Below are 14,409 nucleotides of genomic sequence, written 5' to 3' on the forward strand. Positions count from 1 at the left end.
TTAGGACTCAGGGTATCTTTCTAGTCATCTTGCTTCAGAGTTCACTGTTTCCAGTTAAGTTACCCTGCAGATTTCTCGGTGGTCCAACAGTTTGTCAGGTCTCTGCAGAATCCCCTCTGAAGACGTCTCTCAAACAAAGTAATCACTTCATTGCAGAATCTTGAGTTTTCATTAATTTTCTTCTGAGAGGTTTTTTTATGCCTCATTTTCTGGGGAGGTTGGGAACTCAGTCATCTACTCTGGAGGGTTTTGAGTTCATCGTCCCCTTTCTTCCTGGTGAGACTTTCCTTGGGGGGGGGTCATTCTGGCCATCGCTGGCCCTGTTGGCTCTTCACAGCCATGACCTGCCCCATGGCCTCTCAGCTCTCAGGCACCAAAGCCCGTGTCCCTCCCACGTGGCTGCAGGTAGCGGTGACAGGAGGGTGAAAGAGCATGTCAGTGCCTTCCTCTGCACACTGCTCTTGGTTCTTCCCCTCCTAGGAACCACTCCTCCCCAACCTCCTTGCAACTGTCTCCTTATATGGCTCTGAGCTGGCGCCCAGTTCATCTTCTCAGAGGAATTACATGACATGCATAAATTATGAAACATTTTTGCAAATTAAGTTTTAATTAAAACCAGCAGAGCCTCCAACTGGAAGCCGTCACAACGTTGAAAAGTGACACAGGTCGGGTGGGAGTTCAGGCGGAGGTCTGGGTGGGTTCACATCCCATCCAGATCTTTCTAGAAGGACAGCTGCAGAAGAGAGCTTCCCTACCTCAGCCAATACTGCTACCAACCCTGCATGTCCACATGCTCCAAGCCATGACTGGCCATGTGGGTTATAGAAAACATCAACCCATCTTAGTGGTAATTTTATTTGGAGTTTGCCAAATTTCTACTTGGTTTTGCCAACCTGTGTTCCCCGTGAGAACCGGTAGACCCTCTGCTCCCCCACATTGTCAGAATTGCAATTCAGACGCTTTTCAGCAGGATGACCACCCAAAGAAGGCTGAAGAATGACAATTTTAATTGGAACCTTATTTTTCCAATACAATGCAGAGTTCGAGCCTGCTGAGAAGTGACTTCTTATTGTGAGAAATATTAGACTGTTACAACGAGCAAACTGTCTAGGGCTTTCCCCCTGCTGATAGTCTAAGCTATATGTAATGTGAGAATTGTTCTGGTCTGCCCATTAATAATCCACATTTTCCAGTATCCCCAAAAATGTCTTCCATCAAGTGGATAATTTATGTGAGCTTGTCTTTCGTCTAGGCCGGGCCTCAAGACCAGAGTAAAACCCCAGATCATTTCATCTGAAACTTGTTTGAAAAATCTGACCTTTCCTCATCACTCTCCTCCATGCCTCTGAATCCCCTGCTGCTGCTCCTCTGGGCTGGGGAGGGCAGTGTTTTATTCTCTGTAGACCTGCACCAGAGCTAGCTGACCAGCTGAAGATTCATACTCTGTCTTTAGCTCAATTAGAAGACAAGGAAGGCCCATTCGGCTAATCTGTCTTTAGATGTGAATGGAAGAGGGATACTGGCATGGGGGCAGTGATCTGAACATCACAGAGAAAAGACTTTAGGGTGGCAATTTTCCTGAGAGCATTTGGACTAAAACATGCAGTGCCCTTTAGCCAATAATTCAAGTTCTTAAGAGATGGAGCGTGTACATAACAACTTAAGGACAAGGATTATTACAGTGTCCTTCATGTTAATGACAGGACAGAACCAGCCTTGATAGCCAACATTAGGAATTCAGTAAGTAAATTTTTATGTACTGAAATAAACATCATGCTGTCATTTCACATATTAATTAATATCAACCGTGGATATTAGCAACATAGATAGCTTTAAATATGTTTTTCTTCTTATCCTTTAGGTCTGTTTTGTGTGTGTGTTTGTTGTTGTTGTGTGTGTGTTGTGTTTGAGTGTCATCATTTGCTCTCTACCTTATTTTTTAAGAAGGGTCTCTCACTGAGCCTGGAGCTTTAAGGACTCAGCTGGACTAGCCAGTCAGCAAACTCCAGGGCAGCTTCTTTCCTCAGCTCACTAGTGCTGGGATTACAGGGATGCACCACCATGCCCTCCTTGCTTTTTCTGTAGGATCCAATAATCTGAAACACTGTGCAGCAATTGCTTTACCAAATGAGCCATCTCCCGGGCTTTATAACTGCTTTTCTACAATGAATGGATTACTTGCGTGATTCTTAAAACCACTCTTAATACATATGTGTGTGTGTGTGTGTGTGTGTGTGTGTGTGTGTGCGTGTGCGCGCGCACGCATGTGTATGTATCTATACATGTAGATTGTTTTACAGAGGTCTTTCTGTCCATTTTGTTTTGTAATTAAACATACTATTAGAAAAAATAATAGCCATCTGTACCATAAACTTGATGCTGAGAAATCATTAAATTATATTTGGTTTGGTAATATAATACCTGAGCTAAAAAAGGCAAAAAGCATTTTGAATAGAGATCGTTTTCCCCATGAGTCTTTCCGGCAGAGGCTGAGACAGATATGCAGCAAGAGTTGGGATGGAAACTTGAGTAATGTTAAAGTACAATAGTTACCCCTAGCTGTTTGCTTGTTTAATCCTGGTTTTGTTTCCGATTCTTCCTCTGCAGTGTTATCTATTTCTACCACTGCTTACATTTTCCTCTTCCTCCTCCTCCATCACTACTCCAGGATCAGGGTTAATTTGAAGTTGTGAGGCCAGAAAGTGCCATTCAAGTAGGGACTATAGAATGAGCAACAGGGTCCCAACCATAAGAATCTGGAGAGGAGATCTGGGATGGAGACAGTAGTCCACTCCCAGAGAAACTTTCTGTCCCTGGCTTAACCAGCATGACATAAAGGCAAGAATACCTTCCAGGCATTAGGGGAACGAAATGCCCTGTGTATTTGAAAGGAAATTACATGCAGAGCATTAGGAATCTTGTAAGGAAATCACCCTTGAATATATTTGAGGCTGAACAGTTAGTGAAAATATTTGGATGACTCTCTTCATGTGTTCAAGGAAAATCTAGTCATAGTTTGCTATGGTGTGGACCTAGAGATGGCCAGCCAGCTACACGTCCTGGTGATTAAAAACTCAGTTTTCTCAGCACTGCCAAGAGGTGGGTGCGGGGCTCACTGAACTGCCTTCCTGGATTCTTCCTGTCGCATGCCGGCCTGCCCAGTTTTACTTTTGCTCTCAGGCCCATTTGATGCTATCTCTCTCTAGCTGTTCATATTGTCTGACTCTAATTAAGAGAAAAAAGGGATCCCAAGAGGATAGAAGGAGCTATTATCCTATAAAAGGCTGGACGAGATGAGGTTAGATCACATCTTCATCTGAACCAATTGCTGTGGCCAGAGCCCAAGGAAAGCACCAGTCTAACCAATGGAAGTCTGGTCACTATCCACTAGATGCTGGCTCAGGGAATGGACACAGTATCAATGAAAGGAGCTGGATGCTAAGCACAGAGAATTATGTCCACGGTAAGAGTCACTTGTTACCTGATTCAAGTGTTATTGCTTCATTACATACCCACATCATATAATGAAGTGATGGTCTAGGATGCCATGGATACCAAGCCTGTGGATTCATCTGACACAGTGCCTCAATAGTTGTGATCTCTCATACTCTTGGTTGGCACCAACCTTGAGATGTTTGGATGCTACAATATCAGGTTGTAAAAAAAGAGCAACTATTATGGGCTATTTGCCTTTGTAGAGACTGAATATTTATTATTCCATGGAGTCCTCACATGAGGTCCACAAATAGTGTCATTATTGTAGTCTTACAGATGAGAGATCTGGGTGCAGAGGTAACTTTATTTCCCAGGCCCTTGTGGCTAAGAAATGGTAAAGGTAGTTGTTTGATAACTTGGTATATCAAACTCTAAAGTATATCAAATTCCCTCCTTTCCTCCCTCTCTCACTTCCTTCCTTCCTTCCTCTTTTTCTTTTTTCCTCTTCCCATTTCCCCTCTCCTCCTTTTTTTGCCCCTCCTCCTTCTTTTTTTCCTTCCTGAATTCTCTTTATCTTTCTTCCTTTTTCGTTCCCCTCCTCCCCCATCTACTTTTGTCTTTTCTTTTTTGGCTCTGTTTTCTATTTTCTTTCTTTCCTTTCCAGTTGCTGCCCTTCGATGACTATACCAAATTCTTGCCCAGGCATAGGTATACTCCTTAGAGCTACAGTAGTGAATAGGATATCCCTGGCCTGAATTCTTATGTGGAGAAATAATAAGCAAGTTGATGAAGGAACAGGAGAGTTCTAGAATGCACTGCATACTTGACAATATGATGCAAGCTGGTGGCATAGAAAGACACTTGGGTAGATACAGGGACAATTTTCAGAGCAGGAGCCATCCTAGATTAGATCTGAATGGTGATGGTGAGTGGGACCCAAAGAGGGGTTCTGAGAATTGACATGGGGTTGGGGGGAGCACCAGCCAGTCAGGGGAAAAGGGGCCACATAATGGTTTGGTGTGACAACTCTAAAGGCTGAACAAAGCTCACAAGTATCAAGCTTATCCTTTTAGATCATTCTAGATGCAAAGTAAAGAATTCGTGGACCAGGACTGAGGAGGTCAGATACGCAACAATGGTGACCTAGCAGAGGGTGGCAGAAATGGACGCAGGTGGACAGAATGAACAGTACCGAGTTTCATCTCCATGGAGAACTCCCCCTCCTTGGTGCTGGTTAGGAGGCCAAACCAATCCACAGACCTTCCTCTGATGTGCAGTGTAGCTGGGTGCTTGATCCACATTGCTCAGTGCAGAGGACTGGATGATTATAAATGCAAGAGTCCACACAGGGGAAACACTGAACCTTTGCAGCAAGCAGGGAGTTACTGCTCATTCCTAAGACCTTAGGCAGAGAGCCAGTTTCACAAATGGAATCAGCATATGTAGAGCAGGCTTTTTAAAAGACATTTGGCAAGAAAATGCTTTGTTTCCCGCTTCATCTTTACATATTGCCTAGTGACATGTGTTGTTTTGATCAATAGATCTTCACTGGGGTATTATTTTTGAAGAAAGAAACTACTCAAAGCTGGAACTTCATTGAACTAGAGCAAGGGCTGTCCCTGTAGTCACCCCCAAAGGGCTCTGTGTGGAACTTTGAGGTAGGGATGAAATGAAGGAGAAGAGTTGGAATACAAGCATGCCTGTCTCCTCAGGATAGAAAGTCTCATTTAATGTATCACCCAATCAGGACTTGGCCTCTGTGGGACCCTGTCTGTCTCACCTCCCGCTCCTCAATTCACAGACTCCACCTGAGTGTGCAGACCTCTAGCAGGTAGACAGTCCCAAAAGTCCAGAACTTCTCTGCCAAGACTCACCTCTCAGGGGACTTTGTAGACTTAGCCACAGTGACTAAGGTCATCCCTGGGCTAGAGCTCCATCTACCTAGCTTCCTACCCTCCTGCTCCTCCTGAAAGCCCAAGAGATCTTAAATTCATGTCAATGTTAGATAAAACTGGCTCCAGAACTTGGCCATGGCGGTGAACGCCTCTAAATCCAGCACTCAGGAGGCAGAGGCAGGTGGACCTCTGTGCATTTGAGGTCAGCCTGGTCTAAATAGTGAGTTCTAGGACAGCTAGAGCTACATAATGAGAGCTTGTCTCAAAAAAAAAAATTGAGGTATTTTTCTCAAATATGTTTTCCTCATCTCGCAGTCACCAATTTTCCAGTAACCATAGTACTTTTTTAAAGAAAAAAAAAAATCAATGCTTTAGAAGCGTTCCCAATTCCCCCCTTCATACTAATGCCTATCATGTCATCTTTTTAACTTATTTATTCTTTGTGTCTTTCACATCATGCTTCTCAATCCCATTCATTTCCCCATCTCTTTGTATCTGCTCTCTGCCCTTGCGACCCCCTGCAAAATAAAATAAAATTTCAGAGAAAAAAAAAAAGAGGAAAAATCTCATTCTGGAAGCTGTAGTGTGGCACAGTGAGTCACACCGTAAATCCTTTGTCCATGCATCTTTATTTGCAAGTGTTCACTGCAAAGAGTCATTGGTCTGGTTTGAGGCCTCTGGTTTCTGCTCCACTATCAATGCTGGGCCTTTACTGGGATATCCTGTTGTTGCCCTGTGTCTTGGAGATTCTTCAGCTTTGGGTCTACAGGACCTGCCCCTTCATGTGCTCCCACAGATCATAGGTGGGGTGGATGTTGGGGGTGGGCAAACTCATAAGCCCGGTTCTGCGCCTGGGTAGTTGCAGGGTTGGCCAGCCCTCCAGTTGTCCTCCCTTGTCCTCACCACCAGGGGGAGCTCTGCAGCATTCCCCTTGCTAGTTCACTCCTAACAGCAATGAGCAATGGGCTGGAAGGTTCTCCCCCTTTCACGCCCCCAGGGCTGGCTCTCCCACACCTGCGCTAAGCTCTACTGTGTTGCCCAGGCAAGGTGCAGGGGTCACTCTCCTGAGTGCTGCAACTGATGAGGGGCAGGGACAGCTCTCCCACCCATCACAGGCAGTGAGGGGGAGCATCTCTCCCCCGCCCATACCACCATGTGGCAGATGAGGGGCAGGTCCAGGTCTCCCATGCTCACATTTGGTTTACTGGTATCCCTGTCAAGAGGGTCAGCTCTGCTATGCTGCCCAGGTGAGTTACAAGGCTCACTTCCCCGAATGCTGCAGCTGGTAAGGGGGAAGGTCAACTCCTTCACCCACCACTGATGGCAGGGCCAAGTGGTGGGGAGGACATCTTTCCCTTGCCCTTATCCACCACATGGCACATGGGGGTCGTATGGCCAGCTATCCCATTCCCCCCCCTCCCGCTCGGAGCCTGCTCACCCACACCTATGCCAACAAGGTCAGCTCTCCTATGATGCCCAGGTGAGGAGCAAGGTCCGCTGTCCTGAGCGCTATAGCTGGTAAGAAGGAGGGTTGGCTCTCGTCTGTCACAGGCAGCAAGGGGTAAGAGGGGACATCTCTCCCCCACTCATGCCCCCACCACGACAGATGAGTAGTGGGGACAGCTCTCCCATGCTCACAAATTCAGGGGCTGGCTCACCTGTACCTTTGTCAACAGGGTCGGCTCTACTGTGCTGCCCAGGCAAGGTGCAGGACCTGCTCTCCCGAGGGCTGCGGCTGGTGAGGGACAGGAGCAGCTCTCCCGCTCTTATAACCTCAGAGCCATCTCTCCTCCTACCCATCTCAGGCACAGAGTCCGAGGCCCATGCCGCCATATGGCAGAGGAGGGGCAGGTTCAGATCTCTCATGCTCGTGTTCTCAGGGCGGCTCATCCATGCTCTCCTGTAAACAAGGTCAGCTCTGCTGACATCACATCATCTTGATTCTCATATCTCACAGACCACGGTCTTCCTCTTCCACCGGTGGCATCCAGTTTCAGCTCTCCGCCAGTTCCCATCTCCATCAGTCAGTGACTGCCTCATTGACTGCCTCAGAACCTGTCTGTCTCAGGGTTTCTATTGCTGTGATAAGCACTATGGTCAAAAGCAACTCGGGAGAGAGGGTTTATTTCAGCTTATACTTGGAGGTAGCAGTCCATCATTTAGGGAAGTAAGGGCAGAAACTCAAAGCAGGAAACTGGAAGGAGAAACTGGAGCAGAGGCCTTGGAAGAGTGCTGCTTACTGCATTGTTCATCATGGCTTACTCAGCTGACTCTCACACACAACTCTGGACCCCCTGTCAAGAGGTAGTGCTGCCTCTGGGGGCTGGCTCTGCCAACAGCTGCCATCAATTAGGAAAATGCCCTATAGACTTGCCAACAAGCAATCTGGATGGAGGCATTTTCTAAGCGGAGGTTCCTCTTCCCAGATAACTCTAGCTTGTGTTGTTAACAAAAAAAAAAAAAAAAAAAACTAGGTAGCAGACAGCCTTTGTTGTTCTTTATCTATGTGACCTTCTGGTTTCATACTTTGACCAGAGTTATAACACAGATTGTCTAACAAGATTATGTGAGTTTTTAGTTAGCAAACAGAAGTGAGTCACTTTGAATAGTGGCTAGCATGCCACAGCTATAATAATCAGATCATTACTGCTGTTCATAGCATCTATCATAAGCTCCCATCCTCAATAAAGCCTATAGCAATCACAGATACCTTTGTGAGAATAGGATGGGACAAATCCTTTTAAAGGCACCAGCCAGTCTTTTAAAAGACACATTAAGGTGTACCTCATTGGCCACAGCTGAATTCACTTAACCACACCTATCTGTACTAGGGTCACAAAATCTGGCTAAAATTTGGAATTCTGTTGCTAAAACTGAAAGACAGAATGGTAGATATTACAACTGGCAGTGTGGATAATGTAGAGTGTTAAATGGTGAAAGGGTGGCATATTAGAGGTTAGAAAGGCTTCCTTGAGTCAGTGACACACGATTGGCAGTGTATCACTTTTCCTAGAGAGACAGATAGGGAACCAGTGACAGACCTAAGTAACCATTGCACTAGATTCCAACTTGGAGAATTCATGAGTTTATTGGAGTTACTTACAAGATCCTAGGTAACACAAAGGCAGCTGCATCACCAAAAAGCCCACCCCAGCATGGGTGAAGACTCACAAAAGCTGTACCCATGGAGCGGTCTGTATGACTTGGAGGCAACTTGATGGGTCAGAGAGGTGTGTTCTCTCTCCAGCAGCTCTTTACAACTTCCATAACTTTGGAGAGAAGACTTGAGGATCTTGTCAATTTCATGAACTTCCTAAGCCTTTTGAGTTGTTTATTTCCCATGCCTTATGATCCTATCTCCTTCCTCCTGGAGGAAAATATCATGTAACACCTGGAGCCATATGTATTCCCCGGGATCAGGGCTATAGGGAACGAGGAAGGGTTCTGGGATGAGGGAAGAGGAGTTACGAATCTGTGACAGTAGAAAGAATGTAACACCCATCATTCTACACCAAATACACAACTATGCTGAAGAGTTTGGAGGACTCCATCTAGAATTTGCCACAGAAAGTGGGGCCAAGATTTCTCATTCCCCTTTCTTCACAGGGCTGATGTTCGTGTGGCATGGTGCATGAGGTCCCCAAGGTCATCAAGCAGTTGGGTTAGCACTAGTTCTGTTTGATTCATAAGACACTGCTGTGAACCTGGTGGTTGTATCAAAGGTTAGGAGATGGGGAGACTAGGCTCTGAACTTGAACACTTTTTGCCTGGGTGACTGTCCTTTTTAACTTCATTTATCAACTTGACACAGCCTAGTGTCATCTGAGAAGGGAGTCTTGTGTGAGGGGTTTCTCATATCAGGTTGACCTGTGGAAATGTCTATAAGGGGCGTTCTTGATTGTTAATTGGCATAGGATAGAAGAACCAAGTCCATTGTGGGTGGTGCCGTTCCCTGGGCAGGTAGACCTGAGGTGTCTAAGAGAACTAGTTAAGCTGGACCCTGAGTGAGTCAACCAGCAACATTTTCCCTTAGCTTCTGCTAAGGTTTCTGTTTGAGTTTCTTATCTGACTTCTGTCAATGATGAACTTTCACCTGTAAACTGAAATAAGCCCTCCTCTCCCCTAAGTTGCTTTTGGTTAGGGCTTTTTTTTTTTTAAATCAGAGTGACTGGGTAGAAACCAGAACAGTGACCTTGGGGAGGACTTGACTATTCTAAATACTGTATCATTCCCAATCTGTGAATGGAAACTGATATTAATATCTGACCCACATGAAGAGGAAAAGGGATTCAGCTGGCATTTAGCCAAGCACCTGGTCCCTGGAGAATGTCACCATTATTGCTGTCTCTTCTTCATTGTCTCCTTCTCCTTCATTCTCTCCTGATAGACACAATCTGCTCTTTCTGTCCTCTAGTGTCCTTCCTGCACCCAAATTCCCTGGTAATATGTAGGTCCAGAGCAATCCATGCTCAACAAGGTGACTTTGTGGGAGAAAAAAAATCCTCCACAGTGTGGAAAGATAGTCAAGTCTCCCATGGCCCTATGAAAAAAATACTTCCAGGTTTGTCTTACAAATGTTTGCAGGCAAGAAGACTATGTATGGCACATGTACAGAAGTATGTATATGTCGTACAGGGATCCAAGAGGTTTCTGTCTGTGCTAGAAGAAAATCTTTCTCTTCTCTTGGAAGGCACCAGTTTGGTGCATTAGCATTCAGTGGTGGGAAGTGAAGATTAAAGGCAGTTTTCTTAGGTTTTCTCACCCTGGTTTCAATCCTGGGTATATCCAGTGGCAAGGCTTCTGATTTTACAAAGAGATACTAGTCACAGGAGCAAGCATGCCAGATGTATACACAGGCTAGGTGGCACTCTACTACCTGAAGGGGACCTCGCAGGGGAGAGAGGTATAAAACAGATAACATGTCTGACAATTATTCATTGCTCAGAACTAAAAAGAAAAGAATAAAAAGAGACCTTAAGAAGTCATCATTAACAGGACCATTTCCCTGATCTTAGCCTATAGTATGGGTTGCTAATGCAGTATGCTATTCTTTCCAATAGACCTCAGATATCAGAGTTCTTCTCAACACTGCCTGCAAACAGTCGATAACTAGGCAATCAGAGTTGTTCTTGAGTTAAACCTGCTGGCCAGCCAAGATCTAACCCATCCTCCAATCATCTTCTGACCACCCCACTCCCCTTTCTTTAATCTGTAAGCCTAGTAACCAAAGACCAGATAGAATTGACCTTGGATGTCCAGGAAGAAACTGAGGTAAACCTGGTGTTCCAGTACTCTGGAGCCCAGTTCTGGGCTTTGCATGTTACTCATGGAAGCTGGATGACTGATGGTTGGGGGTGCCCACTCCCATTCATAGCATCTGTGGCTACAGATGAGTTGATCTAAATCTGTCATGTTCTATTCTAAAGCTGGGTTTGGGGGGCAACCTGCTTAGAGCATGCTAAGCTATAATTTACGTTAGCCCCATGCTCCAATGGGAAGGCTGTTCTTTGTTCTCATGAGTTATTTCTTGAGGAAAGTTCATGTTTTGTGGAGAGTTTGAGGCTAGTCTTAAACTGAGGACATCACCACAAAGGCCTAGTCTCTTATTTTCTTCCCAGTATGTCTTTTCATATGCTTAAGTGGGTGACTCTTTGGGAGTTTTGTTTCCTGTCTAACCCAAATGAAACTTCATGAAAGAAGTGAAAGCAGCTCCTGTCAGTGGCCAGGAAACTCTGAAGTCTCTGTGGGACGTCCTGTGAATCTTTATTTGTTATTCTCTCAGGCCTCTGCATTTCACGGCAAAACAAATGCAAGGGATCTCTCACCGCACAGTGTTTGCATCCCAGGTTGCTTTCCCATTGAATGAGAGATGTTTGATACTTACTTTGTTTTGTGTGGGCCTGTGGGGTGGGTGGGTAGGCTGTGCTGTGTGTCTAAAAGCCAGAAGACAACTAGAAGTAGGTTGTGCCTTCTACCACGTGGCTTCTGGGGATCAACTCAAGTCATCAGCCTTGGCAGCAGGCACCTGTACCTGCTGGCCCCTCCTGATACACTTTCTTTTTCCCCCTGAGCTCTTGGGAGCTTCCTTTTCTTATGACTGCAGTCCCACTGAGAAGGAAGGACCCATTCTTGTGCTCCTCTCTTCTTAAACAGGGACAACAGTTTGGGAGAAGAGTTGAAAATGGAGTGGTAGGGTTTCCTTGTGTGCTTCCTGTAAACATTCTCATTTGCACTGGGGAGAGATGGCTCAAATCCAAGCCATTCAGCTTTATCCTTCCTACCTGGGCCTGGGCCCCATCTACAGATGGAGGATCTAGGGCCCAGGACTTGGGAGAGTTTGATGGGAATCCTGATCTTCATGCACACAGAGGACAACCTCCCTCCCAAGGTGTAAAGAAGCAGAACGGCAGAAAGCTAAGTAGGAACCCTGACTGGTGGGTCTCATTGCATCATCTTGCATCTTTTACAGCTTCTGGATTCAGTCTAGAGAGATGGTAAAGGTCTGCAGGCATGAGTCCAGCCTTACAGGTCTTTATTCATTGTGGATGAAGACAGTGCAGCCCCCAGCTACAATTCAGGAGCCACGGGGCACCTCTAGTGTCCACTTTTTTTTCTACTGTAAATTGGAGGTACTTAGCATTGGCTCACTGAGATTTAATGGGATAACACAGACAAAGGGCCTAACTGTAGTGGCTGGCAGCAATTTCACACTCGAAAAAATGCTAGTCTATGTGATGAAAAGTTGAGTCTTCCTAGTAATGTAATTCCTAGATAGAGTATTGATTACCAGGATAATGTTAATCCCATCCCAGATTTGGAACGTGATTTTCAAAGCACTACACATAAAATGGCAGTCACAGTGCAGTGACATGAAACCAGAGTTTTGTCATGAGACAATAGACAAATACAGCTCATACATTTGGTTCATCTTTTTCGGCATACCTATTAATTTCAGGTCCTCACTTGTACCATTGGCAAAGCTGTTGTGTCTCATGTTATGGCTTGACTATTTTTTCATTGTTTTGCATATATAAGCTTTGTTTTGTATGTATAAATTTGTTTTATGCTTCCTTAACCACCATTAAAGGGAAGAGTCAATATATGGTAAAGCAAGGGAAATTGCCCTTAAAAACCAGAAAATTCTTCTGACAATCTTACCTTTATGGCTAGCAGGAGTTCTCTGACTTGGTTCTGTTGAGTGATGGACTGGGTATGCGCCTCTGTAGTGGGTTCTTTTGTGTTTTTCCTATGCACAGGGGTTATCCTGCAGTTTAGAGTTTCCCAGCATGCCTAGGCTCCACCCACTCAAGGCAACAGCTCTTCATCCTTTTTTCCAATCCTTGTATAGTTGCTACAACTACCTCCCCAAAGCAGATCCCCTGGTAAGAGCTCCCAGCCCATGGGGCTGGTAGCCTGTGTGAGGAAGGAGCTAGCTGGGCATGGAGCTGCGTCCTTGACCATCTTGGACAGAAGCACTTCAGGCGTAGCTTTTCAGGAGGTTACCACATTGCTTTGGTTGTGGAGATTCACAAAAGACTGCTGCAAAACCCCCAGAGTGTCTGTTGGTGCCACAGATTTGGATAGCACACTGGGTAATTGGCGCTAGAGCATACACTTGAAAAGTGACCAGAGACTGATTTTGTTTCCTTCATTTTCCTCCTTGGTTTGGTTTTTGCAGTTGCCATTGCAGTTGCCAGTGGCAACACAGTCATGTTTTACAGTGAACTTTGTATATAACACTTTGTTTTCTTTTTGTTTGTCTTTCTCCCCACTTTTTCAGCTCCCTCAGGCTCAAAAGGTAATCTCTTTTCTGTCCCATCTGAGTCATTCCCACAACTCACCGCCGTGCATGTCTATGGTACTGTGCATTTGACTCTGTTCATGACCAGTGAAAGGGTCTCCTCCTGCGACTTCCCCAGCCAAAAGCCGGACAGGATCACCGAGTCCCTCAGGCAGTGTCAACCCCCCTCCCCTCCACTCCTACCACATTAGTCCCACCGAAGAACCCTCTCACAGCCAGGGCGTAAAGAATAAATCCATACCTAAGCATTTTCTTATGAATTGCCAAATACTGTAGATCAAGAGTAAGTTGGGCTCAAAGACCGCATTCCAGGCTTTCCTGGGATAACTCATCTCTTGGGGAGAAAGATAATGCAGATAATTTGTAGGCCTAGTGACCAAATTTAAATTCTGGACCACTGACTGAACTCTGAAATTTTCATGTGTTTCATTAATTACAAAATTAGTTCCTGGGCTGGAGAAATTGCTCAGAGGCTAAAAGCACTGGTTGCTCTTCCAGAGGACCCAGGTTCAAATCCTACATGAGGACAAATAGCCAGTTCCCAGCAATATGATGCCCTCTTCTGGCTTCCTCTGACACTGCATGCATATGGCACACAAGATACGTGGGCAAAATACCCATTCACATAAAATAAAAATAATGAATAAAATCTCAAAAGTTTTTCTTTTTTTCACCTATGGCCCATAATATGCAGAGAACATGAGAACATAGTCCAAGCCAAGGGCTAGACCCTTTCACTGGTCTCCATTGTGTATATAAGATGATCTCTGTCCACCATCTAAGAATGTCCTCTGTCCAGAAAGACTCCATGTGGTTTCAGTGATGGCTTTGCCTTGTTATCCCCTTGGCATGCTGTTGTATCCTAAGGACACTTATGGTATTTAAAGAATATGTCACGCCATGCCTGCTGCATTATTCTCATTTATTTCCCAAACATAAGCTAGCTTTCCGGAAGACACAGCAGCTTCTGGAGACCAGATGTGGGTTAGTTTCATTTCAAGAGTTCAGGTATGGTGCCTGCATGAAACTGAGGCAGCATCCTGAGACTTCCTTCTCAGAACAGGATGATTTGGGTCCTCCTTATCCAGATAGTGCTCACTGTTGTATAAAAGACAGTCTGTTCAGACCATATGGACAACTAGAGGTCTAGAAATCATTACACAATTACTCAGATATATTTGAGATATTTAAACAAGGCGAGACATGCTAGTGTGTGACTTGGCTCTTGGCAGTGTTTGATTACACTACAGTGCCATCACACAAGGACTGACTGCACAC

General features: G+C 45.2%; 1 protein-coding gene across 4 annotated transcripts in view; it reads left to right on the top strand.

The window, feature by feature from the left end:
• Cacna2d3 (calcium voltage-gated channel auxiliary subunit alpha2delta 3) overlaps positions 1-14,409 on the top strand; it is an 844,969-nt gene that overhangs the window by 607,361 nt on the left and 223,199 nt on the right. For 2 of the 4 annotated variants that reach the window (XM_028882449.2, XM_028882447.2), the window contains one exon: positions 13,111-13,128. The exons of the other annotated variants lie outside the window; for them this stretch is intronic. In XM_028882449.2, the coding sequence (XP_028738282.1) occupies positions 13,111-13,128 (18 nt within the window). The remainder of the gene's footprint in view (positions 1-13,110; positions 13,129-14,409) is intronic. 4 annotated transcript variants of the gene reach the window in all.

Source organism: Peromyscus leucopus, chromosome 9 (genome assembly GCF_004664715.2).
Source record: "Peromyscus leucopus breed LL Stock chromosome 9, UCI_PerLeu_2.1, whole genome shotgun sequence".
In the NCBI taxonomy this organism is placed as follows: Eukaryota; Metazoa; Chordata; class Mammalia; order Rodentia; family Cricetidae; genus Peromyscus; species Peromyscus leucopus.